Source organism: Parus major, chromosome 3, assembly GCF_001522545.3.
Source record: "Parus major isolate Abel chromosome 3, Parus_major1.1, whole genome shotgun sequence".
In the NCBI taxonomy this organism is placed as follows: Eukaryota; Metazoa; Chordata; class Aves; order Passeriformes; family Paridae; genus Parus; species Parus major.
The window spans coordinates 36,395,594-36,423,048 of record NC_031770.1 but is presented as its reverse complement, the minus strand read 5'-3'; the positions used below and the strand labels follow the sequence as shown (position 1 = coordinate 36,423,048).

The window sequence follows — 27,455 nt, the reverse complement described above, 5'->3', positions numbered from 1 at the left end:
GCCCCGGGGGGAGGGGGCTGGGGGACCGGCGCGGCGAGCCGCAGCGGCGCGGCATCCCCCGGGTTCTCACCCCTGCCCCCGGACCCCTCCGGACTGGGGTCCCGATAGCGTTCAGACTAGGGTCAGTGCCTGATACCCCACGTCCTGGGGATGTCCCTGGTAGTCCCCAAGCGAACAGAGGTCCCTAATACCCTCGAGAGGGAGGTTAATAGACTCGGGGGGCGTCCTCGGAGCACCTGGAGATCTGGTAGCCCCCAGCTCGGCCAGGCAGAGGCGGACGAGTGGGACACGGAGGGAGCTCCCTCGCCCCTGTCCTTGTGACCCAAAGCCAGGCCTGCCCAGGTGGGAGCTGCTCACACTTCTCCTGGGCACCAGCTGCCGCACAGGATGCCGGGGCCCGGGGCGACCGCGGGGGTTCGGCTGGGAGCAGCACCCGTGGGGTGGCTACGTTAGGAGGTCTGAGAAGCTGCACCTCGAGTGGGGAGCTGTGGGGGGAAAAACAGCCTTTGCAATGGCATGCGATCGGAGCTTATGCTTCTCACAGCCCTAAAGGAACATGATACTCATTCTCCAGCCCAAAATTATTTTATAAGTTTCATAGCAATTGCTTCACCCTACACAGAAATGCAGCAGCTGTTTGCCACTGCCCAGCGTTTAGGGGCAGGAGGTGAAGGAGGGTCCTGCAAGCATGTTGTCAGAGGGACTGTGGGAAGGGAGGATGCAGCAATCCATGGTGGGATTTGGCTGGGACAGTGGCAGTAACATTCTGTAGCCCCTCTGAAAATGCTGCATCCTTTGCTGGTGGTGGTTTGTTTGCTGGAGAGATGCTTCAAGCAACATCATTGCTTCTATGGGCTATTTTGTCCGGTCCAGGCAGGTGAAGCTCTTAGCAGGGACCCCAAAACCTCTTCCTGCATTGCATGTGTACATTTAGGTGGGTGGGAGGACTTATGTCCTCGTCTTAGAAGCCTCTCATACAACTATGGACCAAACATAACCTTCCAGAGCTAAAGAGTCAAGCAGAAAGTGGAATGGCCTCTGTTCATCACACCCACGCAGCTGGATAGAGTTTGCTCCATACCTTCACCATTCTCCTAACAGAGCTGTTTAACCCCTCCCATCTCATTACAGTAATGTATTTATGATATCACCCTCGAATTTCCTGCCCTTAACAACCCCAGAAGGCTGGGAGGGAATGGAGCATTTTTGGAAAGTATTTAATGCTACTTCAAGAGGGCGGGAGGCGGTCGGAAGATAGATGGGTGCAGGAACCTTGGGCTGATGGGGCTCTCTGCAGGACAGCTGAGGAAAAGGACCGCACCTAGTGAGAGGTGTGCGTTCACATTTCCTGCCCGGGAAATAGAGCCCAGCTCTAGTGCCTGCTGCTACACTCGCTTGCTTGGACAATGAAAGAGGACTGCTGCTTACTGTGTGCTCCTCTGCTGGATCCGTTGGACTCCCTGCTCTCCTTCAGGGTTTGAAAAGCAGCCTGGCACCGTGAAGAACACTCAGCCCATCTATTCATTCAAATATTCACAAGAGGACGTTATTTAACATGAAGCTGAAGCCTCCCAGATCTAGGGAGGGGAGATGAAGGTCCCTACAGCTGCGTTGGTATTTCTGGAGGTTTCTGATCTCTTGACAGCAGCTACCAAGGGTGGGTGCTCCAAGATGTGGAGTAACAGCCTGAGCTATTACACACTCAGGATTGCACACTAGGTTCTCCTGTACGCACATTTTCAAAAGCTTTTTAATTCTTAGTCTCCCAACGCTGACTTAGAGGAAGGAGTCTGGATGGAGAGAGGGGAGTGTGGTAACAGGTCTATATAAAACTGAATGTTTCAACTCAAAACTCCCAGGCACTAGAGAGGAAGAGATGTGTGAAATTAAGCTGTGGCATCAGCCAAGGGATTTTGCTGACCTTGCTATTTTTCTCTCTGTAGGTGTTCATCTCGGTGGGGCCACACTGACCATGCTCAGGAGCTTCTGTCTCCAGCTCATGTCCTTGATTTGGATCCTCTTGGCCCATCACCAGCTTGTGCAAGGTGAGTCTCTGTACACATGGGTCCTTCTCTTTCATATCCATCTTTTCAAACCTGTCCTTGGCATTGCTGAAGTCTCCTCAGATTTCCATGCAAAATAGAGATGGTCTGACCTGGAAAAGCAGAAAATGATGCCCAATTATTACTCACCTGGGGTGTGACACTGGAGGCACCCTGCCCACGGGGGTGGCAGTGCCTGAGCAGACTGGCAGAGACATCCCTGCTGCTCTGTCTCTCACAGTTCAGGTGAATGGGTTCCCAAACCAATGAGATCGTTCAGGGGGAAAAAGGTCCCAAAAGTGAACAGCTAACCCTGGATTCAGTGAGATAAAATCCTTTCCCAAATACTAGTTTGCTTTATCCCTGCTCTAGATAAGCAATGAATTCCCAAAGCCATGTGCCAGGAGAGATGGTTACAAGTAGGAAAGGTGGTGATACCCAGGCTTGGGGCTGAGCAGACCCAGGATGCTGTTCCAGCTCCACAGTGACTTGTTTTAGGAGGCTCTTACCTGGACCTAGTGGACCTGCTGCCCCACTGCAGCAAAATTTCATGCACAGGGGATTTCTTCCCCTGCTCATTTTCCCAGGCAGCACAAAATGCTGCTTGGGAAAGCTGGAGTGCATTTCTAGACATGAGGGCTTTAATCTGTTTCAGTCCAGGATGGAGGGGCTCAGGTAAGGACATTCACCTCCTGTGCCTGGCCTGGGACTGCACAAGACTTCTGGAGAAACCCCCTGCTTCTTGACATTTGCTCTAGTTCTGCTGCTTGAGGAGCCAGACTGAACCATCTCCCCTGTGGAGCTAAGATACAAACAAGTGATGGGGAAGAGGGGAAGGTGGAGATGAAAGGGAACACCTGGCACAAAGGAGAGGATGAGAAGTGGCACAGCGAGGCTGTGGCTCAGTTACAGCTTCTGTGGCATTTAAATAAATAAACAGAACTGGATACCTGGCCCCATGTCATGCTAAGTCCTGCTTCCCTGTGCTGGAAGGGGAGTGCTGGCAACTGTGTCCTGGAAGAGGGCAGGACCCCCTGTCAGACTGCTCTGTGCCGATAGCTGTCCTTGGGAATGGTGACATCCTGGGAGGCAAAGTTAAAAAAATTCTTTCCATTTCCATCCTTGATCCTTTTATGCCCCTTGCAGTATTTGGCCCTGAGCTTTCTCACCATACTTACTGCAAGACTGTGGGACCAAGGTCCCCGGTGAGTCAGTCCCTATTACACAGGTTGTCTTAACACATGGGCAGCCCCAGCTCTTGCCCAGAAGCGCCCAAAATCTAAGGGAAGCAGCAGAGAAAAGGTGGGGAAGATGGCCAGAGACTGAGTAGTTTTGAAGCAGAACCCCATTTCTCAAAAAAGACAGTGTTACTGCTGGTTGGGTTACTGTGAAATCTTCCTCTCTTGTGTGGCATCCAGCAAGTGAGAGGAAGGTCCCCCACCTTACAGTTCTGGGGACAAGTAGGCTGAGCACTTAAGGAAACACCCAGGGCCACAGGGAGATCTGGAATCATCTGTAGTCTCTGCTTAATCCAAGTCCACATGTCTCTTTCCTTGTAGGGGATGACTGCAGTGAGCGCTGCAATCTCGCTCACGGCTGCTGCGACCAGGATGGGAAGTGCAGGTATGGCTTGTCTTTGGCTCTCTGCTGCTTCTGACTGTAACTTCTTTCCTTCCCTTGGTGCCGTGTCCCTGGGGCCTACACCTCTTCCCAGAGCTGAAATACCTCCTCCTCATTCACTCACCCACACCTGGAATCAAAGACTCTGCTCTCCTTACCTGATGCCTTTTGGAATGAGAGATTTTGATGCCTCAGCCTCTTGCTGGTCCCTCTAGCCTTTGCTCCTGTGCTTCCAGAGTGCCCACCTTCACAGACTGACCAGTGTTATTATGCTGAGCCCTTTTTGTCTAGAGGGAAGTCTAGGACAGCCTGACCATGGGTGATGGGAAGCAGCCTTCAGGCTCAGATATGATGGGGGAAAGTCATCAGGGAGCAGGGCAGGCATGAGGGTTGGCCAGCTTGCTTGGCCTCCTCACTTATTGAGGTGGAGGTGCTCTCTCTGGGGCATGGAAGAGAGCTTCCAGCCATGCATATAACTGAGGGCTTCAGGGGTCCCCTCTCAGAAGCCTGAGCTGTGGTGGGGATCTCTGGATGTTTTCATAAACAGCAATCTGTGAGCTAGAGCAGCAGAAAGTGTGTATGTGGTACTTGGCAGCCCAGATCCAGCTGGTGCCCAGATCCCGCAGGATCAAAGCTCAGAGCCCAACCCTGCACTTCAGCCTGGGAAGCACCCATAAAACTGCTCTGGGCTGCCACAGACCCACTGCCTATTGTCCCACTGTAGGACCATCTGGAGTCCCCATTCGGTAAGACAACACCAGGAGGCAAAGGCTGGCTTTGGGCTGGCCAGGATACCTGTGGTTGCAAGGGGACAGACTGCCCAATGCCACCCTGATCTCCTTGCCAGGGCATGATCAGTCCCTTTTACAGGACAGCCCCTGGTGTCACACCACACCTGGGCTGCTTGTTCTTGCTGACTGCCACATCAGGGAGTGTCCAGCTCTGGTGTGGCAGGGCCCCCCGTTTGCAGCTGCATGGAGCTCCTCCCTGAGCCCTTTCAGCAGCTGTGGCTGGTTGGGGGAGCAGGGTGCTGCTAAGCCCCAGCAAGAAAGGCCACAGGTGTCCCAGCTGCAGATCTTTCCGCACGTGAGTTGCTACTGCTGATTTCAGGCCTCCAGAGCATTTGCTGAACCATGTGGTTTGGCAGTACCTCAAAATCACCTCAAATTTAGGGAGACTTGGCTGCTTACCTTACCTGGCCTCCTCCCTGGCAACTTTTAGGTTGGTCAGCTCCCTTTTGGAGAAGTGGAAGAGTTGATGGCACCTGCTCCTTGGAGGTACTGAGGGGTAGGGGAGTCTACACCCCTCTGCTCAGGGCTGTCCGGGTATGAGTGTATTTCCCCAGACTACACCAGGCGAATGGTATCACTTCCAGTCCCATCAAAAAACCTCTAATTTCTATATATATATAACCATTTTTCTCACTCCTCATCTCTTTGGAATAGCATTACGTGACAACAGCCAGCCCAGGTTTGAAAGTGCAGCTGTGGGCCAGCCCAAAAATACTGCAGTCACCACACATTGTGCTGAAATGAGCCCCAGCCATGAAAATGAATCCCCTTCCTTACTCTAGAAACTGTGTTGTTTTTGTTAGGTTTCATTTCGTGCTGGTTTAAGTATAGCTTTTGTTGTGGCTTGGTGCCACCTCCTCTCAGCTCTCATCTTGTTATCACTTGCTTTCCTCCTTGGAGCTGGCAGGTCTGAGGGATGCCTGCCACTGGAGCAATGCAGCTTGGTTTTACTTAGCCACTGCCCTGCTCTTCTGGGGCCAGAAGGCTCGGTGTGTGCTATAGGTTTTCCCATTGCATTGCCCTTGTGAGCTGGCTGATAAGCCTATTCTGTGCACCAGCCATAGCAAGCAAGGTTTCATGGCTGGATTACCGTGCACTCCAGACAAAAAATGACACACATTATAATGCAGAGAGGAGCAGTGAAACATGCAGACCTCAGCAGCCTCTTGTCCCTTACCCTCAGGAAGCTCAGGGCTAGAGATGGGCTTTTCTCTGCCTGTCAGAGTGGCTGCCTGCTGTGGGAGGCACGGGAATTGCTGAGCTAATGCAGTGGTGTATACAGAGCGGCTGGTTGGAGGAGAGCAGAGGGACGTGGGCAGTGAAAGTGAAGCTGCTGAGCTCTGCTGCTGGCCACTCACCCTCCCTGGCAGCAGAGGGTGCCTGCTCCTGCTCTGTCTGCTTGCTTCCTTGGACAGATGAGATACCAGTACTGACTCCTCTGGAGGAGGGAGCTAGGAGGTCCATGGGGCCTTTGGGAGTGTTTCCGAGCACTGCTGTCTGTGGGAGCCTTGCACAGCACACAGCCAGCTTTTCTGCAGCTCCTGCTTGGATTTGATTATGCTGCTATGCCCTGTCCTCCTGCAGGTGCGATCCAGGCTGGGAGGGGGAGTACTGCGAGGAGTGCGTGCGTATGCCGGGGTGTCTTCATGGGACGTGCCACCAGCCTTGGCAGTGCATCTGTCACACCGGCTGGGCAGGCAAGTTCTGTGACAAAGGTGAGTCGTGGGCTTGACATCCCTGCCTCTGGTGCTGAGGGCAGAAGCCCAGCACACCCTCATGGATATGTCAGCCAGCATAGCCAGCGTAGCCAGAAGCCACCTGGGTGATGCTGTTTTGGCTGCCAGGGAGATGGGATGTTGCCTGGCTGCCACAGCTGGGACCATTCCCTTCCTGCAAAAGAGGTCAGACTGCTGACACTTGTTCCCTGGCTGTGTGGCAAGAGCTGGTGTGATGCTGGCTAGCCTCAGGAAATGGAGCAGAAAAACTCATTGCATTTCTGATGCTGCGTCAGGACTCCAAGAGGCATTCCCTGCTTTTCCCAAGGCTTGCTGCCTTCAGCAGGTGGCTGGGGGACTCCCCTTCTCCAGCCAGAGGCTTTTCTGTACCGGGGGTCTCCACTGGTCAGACAGTTGGCATGCATTGCACCTTCACAACCACACAGGCACTGTTGCTGCAGGTGCCTATTGGAAGGGAGAAGAAAGAAGCTTCTGCCATTTCTCCATTCCCAGGGGTTTTGGTGGGTTGTGTTTGCACTGAGTTGGCCACATCAACCCTCTTTTCTCCCTAATTCACACGGTTTTCTTCCCCTCAGACATACACATCTGCGAACACCAATCCCCCTGCCAGAACGGGGCACAGTGCATCTACGACCGAGATGGGGAGTATTCCTGCTTGTGTCCAGAAGGTTTCCATGGGAAGGACTGTGAGATGAAGACAGGGCCATGTGAGAAGGCAGGGTGAGACACTGCAGTGAGATTGCAGACAGCATTAATGTTGGGTCATACACTGCCAAGTGGAAGCCCAGCTTGGCTCGTTATCTGTGAATTTCCATACACTAATGGAGTTAAGCAAAAATCACCTCTGGCTTTGGTTTAGCAGTGCACAGTCCCATCAGGGCAAGGGCTTTGTTGCAATCTGAACAGATTCCTGTCCCTGCTGTAGGAGGATAGGAATCTGTTCATCATGCCTGGGACATCCTATCTCCCAGGCAGCCAAACTGCTGTAGGCGTGATGAGCTGACATCCATGATGTCTTTGGGGAGCATCAGGAGGGCATGTTTCCTCTTCAGATCATTTGGCTGAAGACCTCCCCTCGTGGGTGGTGGGCCCGTGCACAGCCACAGCCTTTGAGGAGGTCCCACAGCCTCTCACCCCCAGAGACTGAAACTCCCACCCAGTCTTCTCCTCGAGATAGCTGTTCCCATGGAGAGAGCTGGATACACTGACCATGCAAGCAGCTCTGCATGTTTACCTCCATGGTGCGGGGAAGCTGCTTGGTCTCCAGGCCCATGATCTATCCTTGCTGTCTCCACACAGGTCTCCATGCAAGAATGGTGGGCAATGTCAGGATGAAAATGGCTTTGCCAGTAACTTCACCTGCCGGTGTCTTGCTGGCTTTGTGGGGGCTCTCTGTGAGCACGATGTGGACGACTGCCTGATGCGCCCCTGCGCCAACGGGGCCACCTGCCACGACGGCGTCAACCGCTTCTCCTGCCAGTGCCAGGTGGGCTTTGAAGGGCGTTTCTGCACTATCAACATCAATGACTGCGCCAGCCAGCCGTGCAAAAATGGGGCAAAGTGCTATGACCGCATCAATGACTATGACTGCTTGTGTCCTGACCGTTTCACTGGCAAAACCTGTGAGATCTCCGTCCCTGAGCCCACCTGGTCTCCTCCCTACCAGCCTGCAAACCATGAGAATGCTGGAGGTGTGAAAAGCACCACTAGTGAGACGCCGGCGGTGACACAGCCGGAGCCCATCAGGACTGTGGTCACAGGGCGGCGTGTGGCCAACCACAGTGAGAAAGAGCCGGGGGGAGGGTTGTTGAAAATCTCTGTGAAGGAGGTGGTGACCCAAAGGGACTCAGGGCTGAGTGAAGCCCAGCTGGTGACAGTGCTGGTGTTCGGGGTGCTGACAGCAGTGCTGGTCCTCATCACTGTCCTGCTAATGCTGAGGAACTGGCAGAGAAGCCGTCAAAGGTCAAACTGGTGCCAAAGCCCTTCTCAGGCTGCAAGAAAGCTCCAAGATCAGGAGTGTCAGGTGGGCATGCTCAACACCATCTTGATTGAGCCAAGGAAGACCACAGAGCTGTGAGCTGCGAGGACTCTGAACCAGGCCCTGGCAGGTCATCATGCTGGCAAACCCCTTGAACTGCACCCTGTGGAACCACACCGGCACTGACCGGACAGCGGGGAAAGGCTCCCAGGGCAGCAAACATGTCAACAAAACCCTGGGTGTTGAGCATTGGTGTGATGGCCCTGTCTGGGTCTGAGCTGTCTCCTGTCTGGCTGGCTCAGCTGGCACCCATGGGCATTGGAAGGCGGGGTTGTGTTGGGCCAGCCCTGCAGGAGAGCGATGATGCGCTGCTTGCAGCAGCCCATGCCACGCAAGCACTGGTACCATCTGACACAAGCACTCAGAAACAGGACAGGTAGTGCCGAGGAGGGCACAGCCCTCTTGCAAGCCCAAATACTGCCAGACCCTTTGTAACTCCTCTCTGTGACTATGGGAAGGGGCTTTATCCTCATTTCTGCTGGTGTTGGGATGCTTCTTCCGGGGCCTTTGGGACAGTTGTGGCTGCAGGGATCTCCCTGCCACAATACTGTATGGGGTAGTTCCTGGCTGTTCCTGGAGGCTGTCATTTCAGATGCCATGTCCCTAGGGAGTGAGCAAACACCCTTGCTCCCTGGCCTCGCGGTTCTGTGAGCCAGTTCAAAGAGACTTCAAAAATCATTGCAGGTCTCATGCCCTTCTTCTGCCCTGGCTGATGCACCCTGCTCCTGCTGTCAGACTTGGGGTTACAAACATGTTCCGTACTTTCCTCCTATGGATTATCATCCAGGGGTCTCTTTGACCCACTTACCAAGCCGTCCTTTCTGGTCTGGCCACAAATGACCAAGATCCTTTGCCTCTGCAGTGTGCACTTCTGCCTCACTCTTTGCTCTCCTCTGGAGTCCTCTGGGCCTGAGCTAGTCCTTGTCATATGTCCTCATAGGTAAAGCTGGAGATGGACAAGGCTGTGCTGTGGCTGGTTCAGGAGCAATACAGGATCCAGGTCCTCCTTTCCTCTGCCATTCTCTCTGAGGCAGGCAGCTGGCTCTAACCTCAAATCAGTCATTGCAGCATTTCTTGATACACCAAAGGCTAAACTCCCCACAGTGGATGTGAGAACAGGCTACTGAGCCTGGGATGGATATAGCAAGCAGACACAAAACTGCCTTCTCCACCATTGCTAAAAGCATGGCTAAGGGGCAGTAGGTGGTCAGGTCACTTAGCCTTTGCACGAGATCTGTTCCCACCTGTGCTGGTCTGGTGTGCAGCAATCACTGGCTCTCCTGGGACCTGGGACAGAAATCACAGGGATTTCTGTGCCTCCTCATGGGCAGAGATGGCTAAGCTGTGGGGCAAAACTCCCCACAACCCAAACCCTACTACTGGCTTGTAAGGTTGCACAGCTGGGTTCAAGATGGTGTGAAGTGAGCCAAAAAGTGACTGCTCAGGCAGGAGTGAGAGCTGGGAGAGGGGACTGGAGCTTCATCAGAAAGATTATTTTTTTAATACATGGATGGATGATGTACCTTTATCAAATAAAACAAGTACAAGCCCAGAAACAGTGTATCAGAGAATCATAAAACAATTTAGGCTGCAAGGGACCTCTGAACACCAACCTCCTGCTCTCAGCAGATCCAAGTAGATCAGGTTGCTCAGCAACTTGTTGAGTATCTCCATCACTTCCCTCAAGAATGCAAATCCAGATTCTGGCACAGGAGTATCCCTGCCTTATTCTCCATCTGCAGGGATGGGGACGGCTCATACCCCTGGACAAGAAGAGCGTTGGGAAGGAGGAGTGCAGGTATGGGACTATGGCAAGAGCAAGATTCTAAAACTGCAAGTAGCTGTGGGTTTGGGGCTCTGTGCAGCTGGGAGCAGGGCAGGAGGGACAGAGAATTCCCTTGAAGGAGCAGTCTTGAAATAAACTAGAGGCCTTAGAGGCCTTTAATGCAATTGCATTCCAGCCCCTTCAAGGCAAGGCCTTCTCCACTGAAAGCCAGAGGAAAAGTAGTAAGATCCCTGAGTGCAACCTTCTGGGCTTGGAAAAGCCTTCTGGGAATAGTAGAGAGTAGGTAGGGTTGTCTTTGTGCAGAGAGGGCACCACTCTTTTGTCTCATAAGGAAATAGGCATCTGGTGAGGAAAAAGGCCAAAGACCTGAATTAACAGCTTCATAAGGATATTTCCACTTTATTTTACATTGCATATGTGAGACTAAGTCTCAAACTAGGAGTTACTGATTCTTCAGTGAGTAGAAAATCCCTCTGTAATCTCAAAGGGAAGTCTTAGAGGGAAGCAGGATCCCACCAACCAGGCTTGCACAACTCTAAACAGCAGGTCACATCTTCCCTATTAAAGGAAAGGCCACAGTGCCATGCTCCCATCCCTGAGGACACACAACTGCTGCCTGCAGGCAGGAATAAGCTCCTCCCTCACCTGAGCAGCTCCTGGACCTGCAGGGACAGGGCTGGTGTCTGAGGTGAGAGGAAAGCCAGCTGGAAGGGCTGCCTGGGCTAAGTCCAGGAGGGAGATCATTGCTGCCTGCTGTGCAGGAGGCGCTGGAACAAGGAGCCATCCTTCTGGCTTAGGCGGGCAGGTGAATCCAGCTCTGCCACTCTCCCAGCTTGCATCACCAGCACTCGGTCCGAGTCCAGGATGGTGTTCAGCCTGTGGATAACAAATGCCAGGACACACGTTGGTGGATCTGAGGTGAAGCTCTGGATACTGCTTCCCCTTCTTTTAAGGGTGGCCCAAGACATGCCCAGCATTAGGAGCTGTGGAGGATCTCTGCAGTGCAGCTCCCCAGAGAGTCTCTGCTCACTGCTGAAATGCAGCACCTGTTAGGAGAGCATCATGATGCCTTCCAGTTGCTGGGCATGGCAGGGCACCAGGAGCACAGAGGGAAGTTCTGTGGTGGGGGGAAGCTCAGGGCATGCCTGATCCTGGGGCTGCACAAAATGTCTCTGTCCCTGCGGGGGTTAGTGAGTTGCTTTATTTGCCCCAATATTTCCTCATCTCCTGCCTCCCAAGGGCAGCAGAAATTGTGCCTCAGTCGTTTTTCCACTGCAGTCTGGCATCTTTGCTTATTCTACCATCACCACTGGATTTGTACTTGTCAGACAGCCAACCACAGGACGTACTGCACACATCTGTGCAGCCCAGGTCTGCCCAGACTGTCAGCAAAGCAGCAACCTCTGGCTCTGGATAGGGAAGACAGAACAGCAGGAATGTTTTTGCACAGTCATGCACCGTTCATTGTGAAACTACAGCCCTACAAAGCTGCAGGTCACAAGGAAGACACTGCACAGGATTTGATGAGGTAAAAGGCATTATGGAGTTCAAGACTCTGGTTACACGTTCATCTCCAAGAGAGTGCAGGCTGTGGCACTGGAAATTACTTGGAGGGGCAAGAGACATGTACAGAGTCACTCCCCATCCTGGATTTCACCCAAAGCTGAATGGCATGGAAAAACCATGGAAACAAAACAACCCTATCATCACTTCTCTCTCATTACTGCTCTCCTCCATTGCTCTTCATCCCAGTGGAAAAGGGGCTGGGGCCATCTTCAACTCAGTCTTGCTGCTTTGCCTTCTGCCACTCCTTCCTCTGCTGTTTCTCCTCTTTAATTACTCCCTCATCAAAGGTGGCCTTCCCCCACCCAACCCAAACACACACCTCAGCCCACAGTGCCCTTTCACTTCTACTCTATTTATGCCTAACATCCCTAGTGTAGGAACTGTATTCCCTTCACACCCCTCCTGCTTCCCTCCTACATGATGTACTTAACAAGACCCACTTGATTCACTTGCCAGGCCCAGCCCACCCTGCCTGTCATCCATCACTCCCACTCCTGTGCAGCAGGACACCAGCCCCTGCCACCTGCTCATTTGATTTTTATTTTTGTGGTAACCTCTGTGCTTTGAAAACACCCTCCACAGAATTGCATAACCCTCCTCCAAATGCTCCTCTACTTGCCAAGAGTAAGAGCAGAGAACACCACCTAATGCTGATCCAGCCCTTCTCTGCAGCATTCATGTTTTGCCCTCTTCCCTCTGGCTGCAACCATCCACTACTCCTAATCTCTCAGATGTGGGGCAATCACTCTTGTCCTGTCCTGCCTGGGCAGTGTCTGTCTTGCTGGCATAAGGTGCAGGCTGGGACTAAAACTCAGGATTTTGGAAAACAGAACTATCCAGGAGCTGGCTGCAGCCCTTCACTGCTGGCTGTCCTGCACTGCCCTCTACTGAGCCAGGGACACCTGCTCGTCCACGGTCTCCACATTGCCCCTTTCCAAAGGTTAGTTCTCCATTACTCCTCACACCCTAATTTGGCAGAACCACAAGGAACGATTCACCTGCCCTACAGATCCCAGCAGGCAGTGCCCAGGAAGAGAAATCTGTGATATGATGTGGCGTTTTGCCCTTTGCTGACACCAACTTCTGGGTACAACATTTTCCCCTTTTCACATCCGGTTGTTCCCAGAACACAGCAGAAAAGGCAAAACACGAGGTCCAGCTTTGGCACTTGAAAAACTTTATCACAGAGACCTTCATGCTCAGCTTGAGGCCCAGGCCTGGCACGTGCAGCCACCTCTCCCTGTGAGTGGCAGGATGATTTTAGGCACAGAGACTCTTCCATACCTGTGAGCAATTGTCAAAACAGTTTTGTCAGCGAAGCGCTGGCGGATGGTCTGCTGCAGCAGCTGGTCTGTCTTCTGATCCACACTGGCTGTGGCCTCATCGATGCACAGCACCTGCCGGGGACAGAGAGTGAAGGGAGCTCCCAAGCACCACAGCAGAGACCCCACTCCCCACCTAGAGAAGTTAGCACAGGATATCTGTTCCCATTACACCTCCAGTTCTGCAGTGCTCTCCTCTGCTGTCCCCAGACAGTCACCAGCAGGTCACCCTTCCCTTGCTCCGATGGAGGCAGTGCACTCACCTTGGCCTGCGTCAGGAGGGCTCTGGCCAGACACACCAGCTGCCTCTGTCCCACAGACAGACTCTTTCCCCTCTCTCCCAGCTCGCTGTCCAGCCCACCTGCAGGGATCAAGGTCAGCAGTCACCTGCACCATCTGTACAGGGCCCCAAACAGCACCACCAGTCCAAGGTTTTCCCAGTAGCACACAAAATCTCAATTCTGCTCAGGCCCAGGCCTTAGGAACTGTAGCCTTTACACTTAGACACAAGCAACATCTGGCACAGCTCCCTTAGAACTAAGGCCTGGCTTATCTCTCAGCTACTCCTCTAACACCCACCGAGGCCAGGTCTCAGCAGCAAAATTCTGCCACCCAATCCATCTCCTGCCAGTCCATTTTCCTCTAAAGGTCAGGGAATGTCACTGGGTCCCACTGACCTGTTTCCACACTGGTTCTCGTGTGACCTTGCCTAATCCATTCCCTACTGCATTCACCTCAGCTCCCTGCCTGAGCTAAGGCCTTCTCTCCTCTCACAGAACCTGCACTCATCAGCTGCCTCTCACCGATTTCCAACTCACCCATCTGAGTAACAGCATCCCACAGGTGGCACTGCTCCAGCACCTCACGGAGCTCAGCATCCGTCCGTTTTCCCTGGGGGTCCAGGTTTTCTCTGATTGAGCCGCTGAACAAAAATGGATCCTGTGGGATGATGGCCAGCCTAGATCTGCAAGCAAAGGAAAGCTGAGGGCTCATGGGATGGGTTCTGCAGAAAAACAAAGATCTGCTCTATTTTTTTTTTCATGGGGTGTCTTAGTTTGCTACAAATCTTAGAGGCACAGAGACATGGGTCACATATCCAGCCTGGTTTCCTTAGCACAACTGTTGATAAACAACAGAGAGACTCATAAAAAGCTGCCACAATCAGAAAAGAGGATGCCACGACAAGAGTGAGCCCTTTGCTCCTCACTCTTTATGTCAGCATCCAGCCATTGACAGCTCTCAGCCATTGTCAGCTACCCTGCACTCCGCTCAGCTGTACCTCAGTTCCTCCAAGCCCACCAGCTGGCTGTCAACACCATCCAGGAGAATCCGGCCTGATTTCATCTCCACCATACGGAAAAGGGCCAAGAAAAGGGTGGATTTCCCAGATCCTGTGCGACCCACAATCCCCAGCTTCTCTCCAGGGTAAACAGTGAAGCTCACACCATCAAGTGCATTAGGCAAGCCTGCTCTGTAAGCAAGGACCACTTGCTGGAACTCCACAAGCCCCTCGCTTGGCCAGTCAGCAGAAACCTAAGAAGGATACACAGGTGAGAAAGGGTATGATAATGATTGACTGTCATCTTCAGCATCACCTCCTCACAGCCCATGCCCCATCCCTCCCTTTGGATGGTTGCTTAGCTTCTGAGCAGAACCAACACACAAGCCCAGTCACACCTCCAGCCCACTCCTAGGCTTGTTTTTCCATCACAGCTTGTATCTAGCATCCATTCTGCTTCCCTACTCCTTCCTGTCATTCCAACCTTCACCAGTTCTTGCCAGAGATTCATCCTCCCCAGGAGATATACTGATAAAATATGAGTGATCAAGGTGGTTTCTGTGGTGAGGGCCCTCCACACATCCACTGGAACCCTGTGATCTCCCCAGGGGGCAAATGGAGGGCAGAGAGCCAGAAGATGGGCCAGTACCTGAGAACACATTTGAGCTTTTACCTGGACCAGTTTTTCCTGGGGCTCCATTGGGATGTCTGTGGTGTACTCCTCTGTCCGCTCCACACTCACCATCATGATTTCTGTGTGAGTGAAACTGGAAATGAGGCCTGAGAGCAGGTTTGTGACAGACAGGGCATATGAGAGTGCCAGGCCCACAAGTCCTGTGAGGACAAAAGCATAAGCAAGAATGTCACTGGGAGGGAAGGAGCTGGCATCTTTGTGGGCAGACAAAAAAAAGGAAAAGGATTCTGGAGTCTGAGGTCACACTTGAGGTTGGGGATACACAGGAGCAGAGACAGGAGCTGAAGCACCACACTATAGGTGACTTTCTAGGGACACGAAGCAGGAGATCTGGATCTTATCCCAGTGTAGGAAAATGTGTAGCTCTGGGCTGGGAGAGGAGGAACCTCTTGAGCCCAACTTAGGAATGGACATAGATCAATCCCTGGCAGTCTACCTGGATTTCCCAGCTGCTTCTGGTGCTGGATAATGGCAATCCCTGCAGTAGCAGTAACCACAGCAACCCCAATCATCTGCAAGCGGATGTCCAGCCAATCCATCACTGTGTTGCTGGCAAAGAGACAGCGCTGGTTCTGCTCCAGACGCAGCTGATTCTCCAACTCAAACCTATCAGGCACACAACAGAGGTCTGCACCACTCAAATTCCCCTCCTTAGTGGCAAGACCAAGGGCATTCCAGCCACCCTATATAACCAGCCCCACATGAGAAAGGCCTTGGGCCTATAAAGCCAAAGCTCTGTCCTTCTGGGTGCTCATGCTTTCTGCTCACCTCTTTGTAGCCCGCATGGCTCTGATAGTGCTCAGTCCCGAAAGGGTCTCTGAAAAGTGGGTGTAAATGGGAGACAGGGTGACACTGTGGAGGCGCTTGAGCTCCCGGGATGTGAATCGGTAATAGTGCTGAATGAAGAAGTAGACTACAGCCAGGGGGAGCAAGACCAGACCAATCCAAGGGAGGCCATAGGTCATTATCACCAGCATGCCCAAGAGCCCGTAGATGTTGGCTAGGAAGATGTTGAGGATAAATGGCAGGCTGTCATCCACACAGTACAAGTCTGAGGAGAAGCGGTTCAGGATCCGGCCTGTTGGTGTGGTGTCAAAGAAGGTGACTGTGGCCTGGCAATAAGGGAATGAGACAGTGAGACCCAGGCAGCTGCAGTGAGATCCAACCACAAAACAGCTGCAGGAGAGCAGCACCAAGGGGAGCAGATAAGGCCACAACTCAGTGGCCGCCACAACTTCCTTACCTCAGCCTCCAAAGCCAGCATCCACTAGCAGCCAAACAACTCATGTTGTTTGCATGGTAAAAGGAAGCACTCCCTCTGTATCGAATGGCTGACAGCTACTGAGAAAGCAGGTACTCAGATACCATGATGGCCCAATAGTAGCAAGGCAAATCCAGCCTCTAATCCAAACTTCCAATCCCCTAATACTAACTCTAGCTTGAGGACCCAAGGAATCCAAAACCATAAAGTTAGTTAATTGATACATGCCAGCATTGCCCTAGATCTTGCTTAATAACTCCTTCCAATCTTATCTAAACCTGAACTCACCATCCTGTAAAAGATACTTTGATTTGACTGGCCCACATCTTGGCTAACATGGTAACATCTATGCCTAATGAGTGAACAGATGTAGGTGTGAGCCATAAATCATCCCTCTATGGAACGAACAGGACACATTTTGAACCCCAGCTCATCGGCCCCTTGTGCTGGCTGTGGTGCAGCCCTTTTTGAGTGCAGTCCTACCAGCCAATACCAACAGAAACCTTAATCTATCTCCGACACCCTTACTCCCAACCATGAGAAGAATGTCAGCTTGCAGCAGCCTCAGCCTGCTCTGAGTTGTGCCCAATACCTTTAGAACCCTTTGGAGCAGTCGGCTGTGAATGACAGCAGCAGCACGGAGAGTGCCATAAGCAAAGAGGAACGCCCGAATAATGGTGAAGAGGGAGTTGGCCCCTGCAATGCTCCCATAAACTATCAGGTAGAAATTCACATCCACAGAGCCATTGGGAGGGGCTGGGGTCTTGTCCAGATCTTGAATGGGGGAACTGGAAAAAAGGAGGAAAATTATGAATCTGCCAACATCCTCTTGTCAGTAAACTCACAGACAGGGCATGAGAACCCAAGAGCATACTCCAGGGGAAATCAGGATATTTTAGCCTGATACTCCTGTTACACCCCTTTGGCATCTTGGGACAATACTCTGATTATTATGCAGCTAGGGGTCTTCCATAAGCCCTAGACAGAGAAGTCTTTTGGGCATGTCATCAGGTCAGGGATTTTGATTCTCTTTGTCAAAGCAGCCACACATGTCCTCTGAAGTGAAGTGGTCAGCTTATCCATCCCCACTCTCCAGTATCTTCACAGGAAATGCAATTAAGGGTATTTCCAGCTTCCTTTGGCACCTCTGGACCATATTCACTTACACAAGCCCAGCAGTGGAGAAGAGAAGCAGCTCTGGGGAAGGCAGGGAAGTTGAGCAGGCCATCACAGAGGTATTTGATGTCTGGGATATGCTGGAGATCCAGTATGACAGCCACCAGTCCGAGATATTTCTGGATGCTACAGAGAAAGACAGACTACATACAGAGAAATTCTGCATTTGAATCAGCAAATATGAAGCAGGCAAACTGAAGGGGAAGCTGCTGGAAACAACTTTTCCATAGTCTTGCTGCCCAGTATAGTCTTCTCCCGTTAGTAGTAGAGCAGGAGCAAGGGAACAGCTTTGAGCTGCATCAGCAACAGAGCACTGCTGCAGAGGTACAGTAATGCAAATGCAGCAGCAAGATGCCAGGTACCACATGTGCCTCTTCCTTCTCTGAGCCACTTTAATTTGGGGAAAAGTGGTCTACCTGTTACAGATAGAGAGTGTTTAAAGGTGTCTCTCCTTCTGGACTCCATGCAACCAGGGAATGAGACAAGAGGAGTGACTAAAGAGTGACGTGCTGCTGGGTGGGTAACTGCCTCACCTTGCATCAGAAACAGTGAGAAGAGGATTGATATTGCCAAGCAGCTGCCCATTGCCATCCAATAGGCCTTGTACACCTGAAAAGCTACTGCCCCTTCTTTCTTCTCTTCCTCCTTGTGAATGAGATTATAGTTTTGGGTTGGTTCTTCTGCCTCTGTTGTTATGGCCTCCTCCTGTCCCTGTTCATTAGGGGCTGTGGGAATGGATGCAAAAGCAAAGGTCAGTGCCGTGTTTAATTCTTCTTGCAGCTGTTCTTAACTGTGAACAGTGCAAGTCTAATCTATGAGGGACACTTTTTTCCCCTACTCTCTCCTCTTTCAAGACAGGTGCACCAACTCTGGCAGTTCTTCATCCAAAACTGGACTACAAGTGGAACAACAGGTTCAAATACTGCTCCAGACCAATACCCAATGATATGTGGGCCTCCTGTCCTTCTGTGCATACACCACCCATATATCTGCCTCAGCAGAGCAAGATGGTGGGAGTTCTGCTCTAAGACCAGCAGTCATCAGGTACATGTTCTGTCTGGAAGGTCAGCTGTGCTGCCCCAGCTACCCTTAAGCTCATCAGGAACAGACCTTTGTCCTTATGCCCCTTGTCTGTATCCTTGAACCTGGGGAAGGCTTCAACAAGCGGCAGGATATCAGCTGGTGTTCCTGCAAAGAGAGACATGCAAATTCTTCAGCATCTGTGAGGAACAGGTGACAACTCTCCACCTTCCCATGGTCTCTTGTCCTGAAATGACGCAGTTTTGTTCTCTCATAACATTCCCTATGTTATACAGCAACTGTACCCTTGGAGGCTCTGCTCCATTCAACCTGTTACATCCTTCTGCCTCATCAGCTCCCCACATCTAAGGCTGTCCTGTTTTATCTGTACATCTGCACGTTCTCTTCCACCCCATCTCTGCCAACACGCAGTGCTCTCAGTGTCCTCTTTTTTTACTGCGTTCCCCACTAGTAAATCCTAACATTTTCAAGCCATTTCAAGACACAGGCACAAGTGAATGCCTAAGAAGACAGACAGTGTACCTGTCTTAACTATCCTGCCATTGTCCATCAGCAACAAGGCATCAGCCTTCTCCAAAAACTCTGTCCTGTGAGTGCAAAGGACCCTGGTCTTATGTTTGAGAACTCCAAAAATGCATTTCTGCATAATATGGTTGGCTACATCTGCATCAACAGCAGCCACGGGATCGTCAAGGAGGTAAAGGTCCTTCTCCTGGGAGGGGAACAAAAGAAAAAAGGATACAGCTGCTGGCCCTCTGGAGCGGGCAGTGCTGTAGAGAAAAGTCCAAGTGTCTCCATGTGGAAGCACCTTTAGGCTAGTACAATGTGCTTTAAAGACATGCTGCCACAGCTCACTGTACAGCTGAGTGCTTCCAGCCTCTTTGTATTTGACTTGGCATGATCTGCCACACAGTTACTCCTTAGTTATTTACCTGGTAAATGGCTCTGGCAAGGGCTATTCGAGCCTTCTGTCCGCCACTGAGTGTCACACCATTTTCACCCACCTCTGTCTGGTCACCTGCTGGTAAAATCTGAAATATTCAAGAAAGTAATTTAGAAAGGGACAGGAAACTGCTGCAGACACAAAATCAGGACACAGGGGCCCCTCTCCACTCTCTGGCAGTAATTTCTAAGGCTGACACCTTACCAACAATTAAACAATGCAACGGTCTATACACCAGTTCTACAAACAACTGGCAAGCTTGATTTAGGCAATGAAAATCTCTTACACTCCAGAATAGGGTGGTCACATCTGAACTACTCATTGAGAGCAACTTCTGGCCTAAGGTAATTGCACACAGTAATTTTCAGTGAGAACAAGAGCTGTGCCTGCATCAAAATTATGTCAGGGTCCTTCCAAACAGTGTAGCAGTAAAAACTACCAAATTTCAGTACCTGAAAAGAAGTCTCCTTTTGGTTTGGTAGCATAGCTGTATTCTACTAAGTCTCAAATAAAAATCTTGCCTTTTCAGAGTATTCATAGCTCTGGCCAAAACAAACAGGAGCTGCTAAAGCTTGGCACTTCAGAAAATCAGGTATCAACTTGTAAACTGGAAGAAGGCTATCTTCCTACCATATATACAAGCCAGGTTTACTGGCTAATACAGCCAGTAATTCAAATTTAGAATATATGTCAGGAGCACTAACTTAGCCCTTCCAAATCCCAAAGAATTTACTTCTGATCCCCCCCAACCCCCAAAAAACTCATCAGCTGCTGATAGGTTCTGCCTGAAAAACCCAACAGCCATCAGTTCTGCAAGAACAACTCCCTTCTCCAGGATGAAAAGCTTTTGGCTCAGCAGCAGAAGAAACCATCCAAAGTGCTACAAGAGTGACCCCACACCTTAAAGAAGTATGGGCACACCAGGAATGGTGTGGGCTTGGTAATCAAAGCAGCACTGTGGGATGGGACATTGGAAAAGCAGTCTATACCCTGAAGAAATAAAGGCTGATCCCAGTGAAACTCAGGATGGATGCAAAAGCCCGCCAAGAAAGCCCAGGCGGGTTTACAGTCTAGACACTCACATTTAGGTCCTCAGAGAGGGCACAGGCCTCCAGCACCTCCTCGTACAGCCTGGCATCATATTCCCGCCCGAAAAGGATGTTTTCCCGGACAGTGGTAAACTGTATCCAAGGCTCCTGTGTGGCCAGACCAAATCCTTGCTCCAGGTCACAAACATACATTCGTCCACCTTGTCTGCAAGCACAACAGAAGTGGTTATAAAGGGCAGCAAAGGAAAATTGCTGGCAGATCAAAATTACCTATGGGCTGGCATGGCACTGGACAGTCCCCACCTGCCGTGGCATGGAGGGATCAAGCAGGGAAAAGTCTTTAGGCTACTTACTTAATGAGCTCTCCAGTAATGGCTGCAAGAAGAGAGCTTTTGCCAGAGCCAACCTTCCCAACAACCCCCAGGAGCATTCCCTGCAAAAGAAAAAGATACAACCTGATGTGCTAATACATGGTAGTTTGTCCAGATTTCTTGAGCCACATATAGCCTGTAAGGAAGCTGGCTGCTAGGACCATCTCCCACATTCAACAGCACAGCTGGGTATAGCTGTCAGGTAAACTAGACTCCTGATAGGACAGGACACATATTTGCAAGGAGTGTTAATTCTAGAGCCCTGCTCTGTTCCCTGTCCTGTTGTCTCCTGCAGCAGCAGTAGAAAGCAGAGAGACCTATCTCCTGTCTATAAGCCATGGATGTTCTCTAGCACCTTTCAGCTTTGAGATGCAATATGTGTCCTCTGCCTCCTGACCAAGAGAAGATTTTGATGCACAGCTTCTAAACTGAGGAAAACATGCCACCTCTGCTCCATTATTTCTAGTTTCCAGTATTTTTTCTCTAGTGCCACTTTTCTGTATTACCTCCCATGTCCTTGCTCACCTTCCTCAATGACAGGTTCTCAATGTGCAGTTGCAGAGTGCTTGTGGATGAGGGCTGCCTGGTGCTTTCCTCCTCAGCTGGCACCCACGAGAAGGCTGCACATCGTATCTCCATGGCAGTAGCAGTATCTGAAGGGCTATCTACAAGTGAAAAGCAGCACAGCAAAGCACTGGTATAAGACCAGAAAATTAAAGCATCACAAATACCACAAGCTTTGTTGTTCTCAAATGCAGAAACCACGGATGAGGCACTGCATGATGCCCCCGACTCAACCACAGAGACTCTTGTCTACTGACTTGCCCTTAAGCTTATACACCCCTTCTTCCAACTCTCCTGTCTCCAGCCCACACCAGACACACATGGCTGTCCAGGAGACACTGTAAAGATAAAACCTTAATAACCTGGTTTTATTATTGCTGAAGGTAAAGGAATGACCAGGGAGCTGGCCAAAGGCAATGAAAGAAGGCAAGGGAGCTAATATGGCTCAGGAAAGGGGCTACCACTCAAGCCTTTCTGCTAGGTGAAGCCAAGTTTGTTGATAGCTTCAGTGTCAGAAGAGATCTGGTCAGAGGACAGAGCTACTTGTTCTACTGGGAGACTAATGACAAGCCATGGCTTACGGCTGGTAAAGTGGAATGCTATAGCCTTGTCTCCTGCTTTCCACAGAAATTAAGAGAAGTTAATGTATCCACTCTGCCTCTACCCAACTGAACATCTTGAATCACAGGGTAACAGCCAGCTTCCCTCCAGTACTGCCCCTGGGCCTCACACCTCAGCTCTCTGCTCTGAATGTCTGCTGGCCCGAGTCTCAGGCCTGGCAGATTTTTTAACCGTTACCTGGGGCATAATAAGCTTCCAGGTCCTGGTCCATGAGTTCAAAGAATTGCTGGATTCGATCCAGGGAAACCTTGGCCTCCAAGATTGCATTCAACACCCATGGGAAGCTGTTGAGGGGTAGAATAAGCATCCCAACAAGGGCCAGTGCTGTGAACACCTGTATGGGTAAGCAAATAGCCATGAGCTGGAGACAGTACCTCCCTTGTATCCTCCAAACAGCTTCACCAGTGAGAGCCTGAAGAGCTGTGGAGAGACATGGGTTGGGTTTATTTCCCAGAGAAGGTTCCTCAGGACTGCAGTTCCACTGTAGACTGTGCTCTGCACAAGACAAGTTTGGAGCTCTCCCTACTACCTACTCACCTTTGTGGCAGTGAGCTGGTGACCCAACAGGACATAGGTGACGAAGATGGCAATGGAGACAACAACAGGCAGTGCTGCCCACATGTACACGCACAAAGCATCCAGGTAACTGACGGCCCGTAACTTCTGCAGCTCTTTAGCCCGGCAGGCATTTATCCTGCTGCTGAAGTGCTTCTCCCAGGCATAAAACTTGATCACACGAATGCCACATAGGAACTCTGTCATTAGCTGCAGGCAACAAGGGAAAGAACATCAAGCAAACGGTGCCCAGGCAGACTGGGCTGTGCCTGGGTGTGCAGCTGTCTCCTGCTAAGGGTCAGGCTAGAGATATCAGGAACCATTTATTGCTAGCAAAGACATAAACTTAAGAAGCAACTAATGGAGCACTATTGTACTCATCCATCGCACCAGCTTCTTCAGCTGCCCATGCTGTGTACAACTAAGGAAAAGGCAAAATATTACACTACTTTCTAAGTGAAAGATGAACAACACAGGTGAATGGATGTGTGGAATGGCTAGCTCCAGCCTGGATAGTATTTATTTGTGTTGACCTGACAGTGCCTTGAGATAATACCGGACTCCCAGGCCTGATGCTGCCCTGACACAGTTAGTCTGTATCCAGAGCCTGGTTGGTTTGTTTCCAGAACTCTGGTGTCCCGGCAGGATGCAGTCCCCTAATTTCTGCTTTCACGTCAGCATATGTAGAGCAAGCTGACTGTATCCCTGCCCAATATTAAAGAAAACTAACAAAAGATACTTTATTCAGCAATCCAGTCTTACAACAGTTGGAGAAAGTTTGGCATGATCAGATATGACTCTGGTAGATGCACCTTCTGTTGGGAAAAGAAATATATTTAAAGCTGCCAACAGTTCTGACAGGGAGTTGACTTATGTTTCATGCTTCCAAAGCATGAGTGAAACTGCTGTCCCCTCAAATTAGAGAACCAATGCTAAAAGGTGCGAATCAAATGTCTGACACGTGGTGAGGAGAGATGGCGCTGCAAATATGGGAAAAGCAGAGGAAAAGATGACTAAGAGTGCCAAGCCTGGAGCCATATAAAATTACATCCATGATCATTGCTTTGTCCAGACTGCAAGCCACTTTAACATTGATGGCATCACTGGAGTAATAGGATGGATGCATATCTAGAGGAAGCCATCAGGACTCTTAGCTTAACTACTACACACAGAAAATAAACTTGCAAGGGAACCTAAATTAGCCCAGGGGACAAGACAAGCATTAAAGGTTCATGATCTTATGGGTGAAACTACATCAACCTGAAACACTTTTGACCAAAATGTGTGTGTGCGTGCCCCTTCTGACATTTTTCTCAACAGCTGCTGTGAGATTCAATTCATCTGCCTTGGGATCACGACTAGTGGCCAAGAAGCCAACATTCAGGGACAAACAGGGGAAAAATACAATCTCAGAGAGATGCCTCTGCCCCTCACCTTGACTCGTGTGTCCTTGTGTTTCAGCATCCTCTTGTTGTTCAGCATGATGCGGTTAGCTATGATCTTGTTGATGGGCACGAGCAGCAGTGCCAGGGCCACGCCTGCCAGAAAGGCTACCCCCACTTGCTGGTAGAGGAGGTAGAGGGTAATGGCAAGCTGGACAGGCAGGCTCCACAACTCATGGAAGCTGAGGCAGAAGTTGACCAACCTATTGGTGTCCGTGCTCATGAAGTTGACAATTTCCCCCACAGTGAAGTGGGCAAGGCTGGTGCTGCTGACACGCAGAGCCTTGCGGTAGATGGCGGAGATGACTGCGGCCCGCACCATCAGCATCATCTTCTTCGTCTCATAGCTGAACTGGTTCCGCAAGAGAGCGCCCAGGAAGGAGCCAGCAAAGAGCCCAAGGGCATAGAGAACCCCATGGCTCAGGGGCTCCTGCCGTGACTCCATGAAGTTCACCAGCAAATTCAGAAGCAGAGGGCCTGAAAAATCCAGCAGACTGGCAGCCAGCTTGAGAACTCCAAGGGTGTAGAAACGAAGCCCAAAGGCTGCATGAAGGACTGACAAGAGGCACACAGCTTCCTGGGCATGGTGTGGGCTGTCTGGAGCATCACTACTCCCATCATCTCCAGCAATGATTGGGCTGGTAAGAGACACTGTCTCCTCCTCTGCTTGGTGAAGAGCTGCCTTCTTCTGCCAGCAAGAGTAGAACCGGTCACAGACCCTGGCAGCCTGGAGCTGGTGAGGAAGCACATAGACATCCTGCGGCTGGTTCAGCTTCTGCTGGTAGCCACGCTTCATAAGGGGGTTCATCCAGGTGTAAAAGAAGCGTGAGAGCCAGCTCTCACCATCTTCTGCCACTCTCTGCTGGTCAGGCACTGGGACCCCTGGCCCTGAGATGGGCTGGTCTTGTTGCCAGGAGTGATTGATGGAGAGGAAGTCTTGCCTGCCAGCAGTGGGGAAGAGGTAACTGGCCACATAGGCAAGCAGAGAGGCCAGCTGCAGACAGAGGATGGCGAACCTGGAAGAGGCACCAGGGTGGGCAGGGGACCAAGCTGTCCCACTCTGGCAGTACCACACCAGTGTGATGATGAAGGAAGGTAGGGGTAAGAGAGTGAGGAGAGCCAGGGCTGCAGGGCCCCTGGAAAAGCCGTGAATGGACCTGCAGAGCATGAGAAGAGCGAAGCCATGCACCAGCCATGTCAGGGCAGCAGTGCCATTGGCCAGCACTTCCAGGTACACAGGGCCCAGCTCCTGCTGGGAAACAGTGGCTGGGATGGTATCAGCAAAGAATAGGCCAGCAAGTACGAAGGAAGCAGCCATTCTCCATCCCCAGCTTGGCCTGCAAGGCACACCGGAGCCAGACCTTGAGGAGAAAAGAGCAGTGAAATAAATTACAATTGAAATTCCACTAGCTCTCAGTCAGTAGTGTCCTTTCTTCCTCTCCTCTTCCCCATATTTATACATCTACTCCTACTTAACCTTCAGGATACACCTCCCTAGATCTGTAAATTTTCTGACAGTAGGCATTGCTAAACTACATCAGGTCAATATAACCCACTCTTAGGTCAGTACCAGAGATTAAATGCTACCTAAGAATAGCATTTATTCATAGAAATTTGTTTGCAAACGATGATATTTTGTGGTCAAATTAGACTCCAATCCTTGAGGATTAACAGCAAAAAAAAAAGTATATTTAACCTTTTTAACAGAAATTTTGGATGATGAAATTCTCTGTGTCACATCTCTGATCCTTGATTTCTTTGTCTGTCGGATATTTTTTCTAGAAACATTTTTATCACTGTTAGTTTCAGTGATGCTGTGCTTGTAAAGTCTATCATCTATTGCCCATCAAAATACTTCATTATCACTGCATTCTTTGTGGCCTTTCAGTATCAGTCAATGTTGTCATGTTTATGAATTTCGGAAGACGGTAAACAGAAAAACAATTTTGCATTCTCTGAACTCCTTATTGCCTTATATACATCTTCTATGCCACCTTTGATTTATATCCTCTCCCAGAATACTCCCAGTTTCCCCAGTCCTCATTCACTGAAAAAGCTTTTAATTACTTTCCGTGATGTTATGCCCACAATCCCCTCTATTTTTTCTGGATTCCTGTTTGTACACTGAATTAAGACGGATGCTGACAAATATCATAGGATTATAGTATTGTGTCCTTCCTTAATTACATATTCAGCACATGATGGGGAGATACAATTTCTAGCCTTTCCACCCCACCTCCAGTCCTGCATAACAATCAAGAGCCAGACAAGTCAGTTGTCATACCTCGGAGTGCCAAGGAAGCAGGCACTGACCACTGCGAGGATCACATGAGGAATCACATTTAATGTCAGCTGGTTGAAGCAATGGCCAACGCTGCCACCAACCCACACAGGGAATGGATCTTCTGGGCTGGTCCCGCACAAACCAGCCAGGATGTTCTCCATCCTTTGCTGGTAATTCAGTGTGAGAGACAGCATGTCCTAGGGTAAAGAAAAAGCAGCATGAGGTGAAAAACGCTAAGAACTACAGCCTCAGTCCAAGATGGAGTGATGAGTAATTAATAAAGCTAGAAGTAACTTCCTGGGTCATAGTCCAAGCCAACTATTGTTCACTCACTAGCATATAATGTACTTCATAAAATGATCAAGCTCCAGCTTAAAATAAATTACGTTGTTTATTCCCTTAAATCACCCCAGGACTGCTATGCCCTGTGAATTTGCAGCTTTCTTATTTCCAGGTTGATTTTTTTTTTTTTTCCCCATGACAAGTTTATCCTCTCTAAGTAGTATAAGGAAGTAGTTTCCTTCCTATGGATCGGTATGAAAAATATTTTGAGCTGCTTAAACAATAACCTATTCATTGCATCGCCATGTTAGCGACACTTCCCACCGCGGTAGTCCTTAAGGCAGCGTGTGACATGAAACACCCCCTAGGCGGCAGGGGAGGATGCTGCTGCCCATCCTGAGAAGCAGGCGCTACCTCTACGCTACAGACCACTGGCGAACCAGCCCCCTCTGTGTGCGGCCCCGCGGACAGCGGCACACCTGGGAAGGCCTCGGCTTTGCAGCGATTTCTGCTCGCTCCAGCCCGTCCCATCTCCAGCCTGGAGCCGGCTGAGCTCGGCACGCAGGCGGGGGCACTGCAGCGCCGCGGCTGCGAGCCGGCACAGCGACCTCCAGCACAGGCCCGGCCCAGCCCGGGGAGCTCCCAGCCGCGCCGGGGGCGGCCGCTGTCGCCGCCGCGGGCCGGGAGCCGCGGCCCCGCCGCCGCCTCCCCTGGCGGCCCGGAGGACGCGCTGCAGCCCCGGCAGCGGCCGGGAGAGGCCCGAGCGGGATCCGGGCTGGAGCTGCAGGCCGAGCTGAGGGGCAAGGGCGAGCTCATGCAGCACGCACAGCGCGCTCGTACTTCTACCTCCCGGTTAAAAAAAATAAGTTACCCAAACTAAATACCAGGCTCCAGCCATGAACGAGGGTGACTTCCCCCAAAATTATTCTAGTTCCGTCCCGGCGATCTTATCCCTCCCCTCCTTCTATGATTTTTGGCTCACAGCATCTGAA

The 27,455-nt window shown here is 50.9% G+C and overlaps 2 protein-coding genes across 5 annotated transcripts; one reads left to right on the top strand and one right to left on the bottom strand.

The window, feature by feature from the left end:
• The first annotated feature begins 1,916 nt into the window (after positions 1-1,916).
• Positions 1,917-8,905, top strand: DLK2 (delta like non-canonical Notch ligand 2). Its single transcript, XM_033512630.1, has 5 exons — positions 1,917-2,045; positions 3,602-3,665; positions 6,038-6,168; positions 6,765-6,909; positions 7,489-8,905. Exons 1-5 carry the CDS (start codon positions 1,973-1,975, stop codon positions 8,264-8,266), a joined length of 1,191 nt encoding a protein of 396 aa, XP_033368521.1. The 5' UTR covers positions 1,917-1,972; the 3' UTR covers positions 8,267-8,905.
• Positions 8,906-9,584: 679 nt separating this feature from the next.
• Positions 9,585-27,114, bottom strand: ABCC10 (ATP binding cassette subfamily C member 10). 4 transcript variants are annotated; one of them, XR_001520619.3, is made up of 23 exons: positions 26,943-27,114; positions 26,182-26,378; positions 23,890-25,258; positions 22,438-22,665; positions 22,078-22,234; positions 21,241-21,380; positions 20,698-20,777; positions 20,378-20,549; positions 19,285-19,383; positions 18,875-19,064; positions 18,422-18,499; positions 17,845-18,036; positions 17,302-17,437; positions 16,728-16,923; positions 15,643-15,986; positions 15,311-15,480; positions 14,854-15,014; positions 14,181-14,434; positions 13,720-13,865; positions 13,165-13,262; positions 12,864-12,976; positions 10,659-10,889; positions 9,585-9,990 (listed from the first exon to the last, which is right to left on the bottom strand). XR_001520619.3 is itself a non-coding variant. In XM_015622847.3 (22 exons), the coding sequence occupies exons 2-22, from the start codon at positions 26,373-26,375 to the stop codon at positions 10,754-10,756; spliced, it is 4,653 nt and encodes a 1,550-aa protein (XP_015478333.1). In that variant the 5' UTR covers positions 26,376-26,378; positions 26,943-27,114; the 3' UTR covers positions 10,385-10,753. The 4 variants fall into 4 exon arrangements, 1 of the variants encoding a protein (XP_015478333.1); XR_001520620.3 differs by lacking the exon at positions 9,585-9,990 and adding an exon at positions 10,002-10,355; XR_001520618.3 differs by lacking the exon at positions 9,585-9,990 and adding an exon at positions 10,385-10,571.
• Positions 27,115-27,455: the final 341 nt, after the last annotated feature.

Coding starts and splice junctions, on each gene's coding strand:
- DLK2 (XM_033512630.1), top strand. CDS start 1,973: ATGCTCAGGAGCTTCTGTCTCCAGCTCATGTCCTTGATTTGGATCCTC. Junction 6,169..6,764: donor AGGCAAGTTCTGTGACAAAG/GTGAGTCGTGGG, acceptor TCTTCCCCTCAG/ACATACACATCTGCGAACAC. Junction 6,910..7,488: donor GGGCCATGTGAGAAGGCAGG/GTGAGACACTGC, acceptor GTCTCCACACAG/GTCTCCATGCAAGAATGGTG.
- ABCC10 (XM_015622847.3), bottom strand. CDS start 26,375: ATGCTGTCTCTCACACTGAATTACCAGCAAAGGATGGAGAACATCCTG. Junction 21,381..22,077: donor GGAAGCTTATTATGCCCCAG/GTAACGGTTAAA, acceptor TTTCACTTGTAG/ATAGCCCTTCAGATACTGCT. Junction 20,778..21,240: donor AGAACCTGTCATTGAGGAAG/GTGAGCAAGGAC, acceptor TTTCTTTTGCAG/GGAATGCTCCTGGGGGTTGT.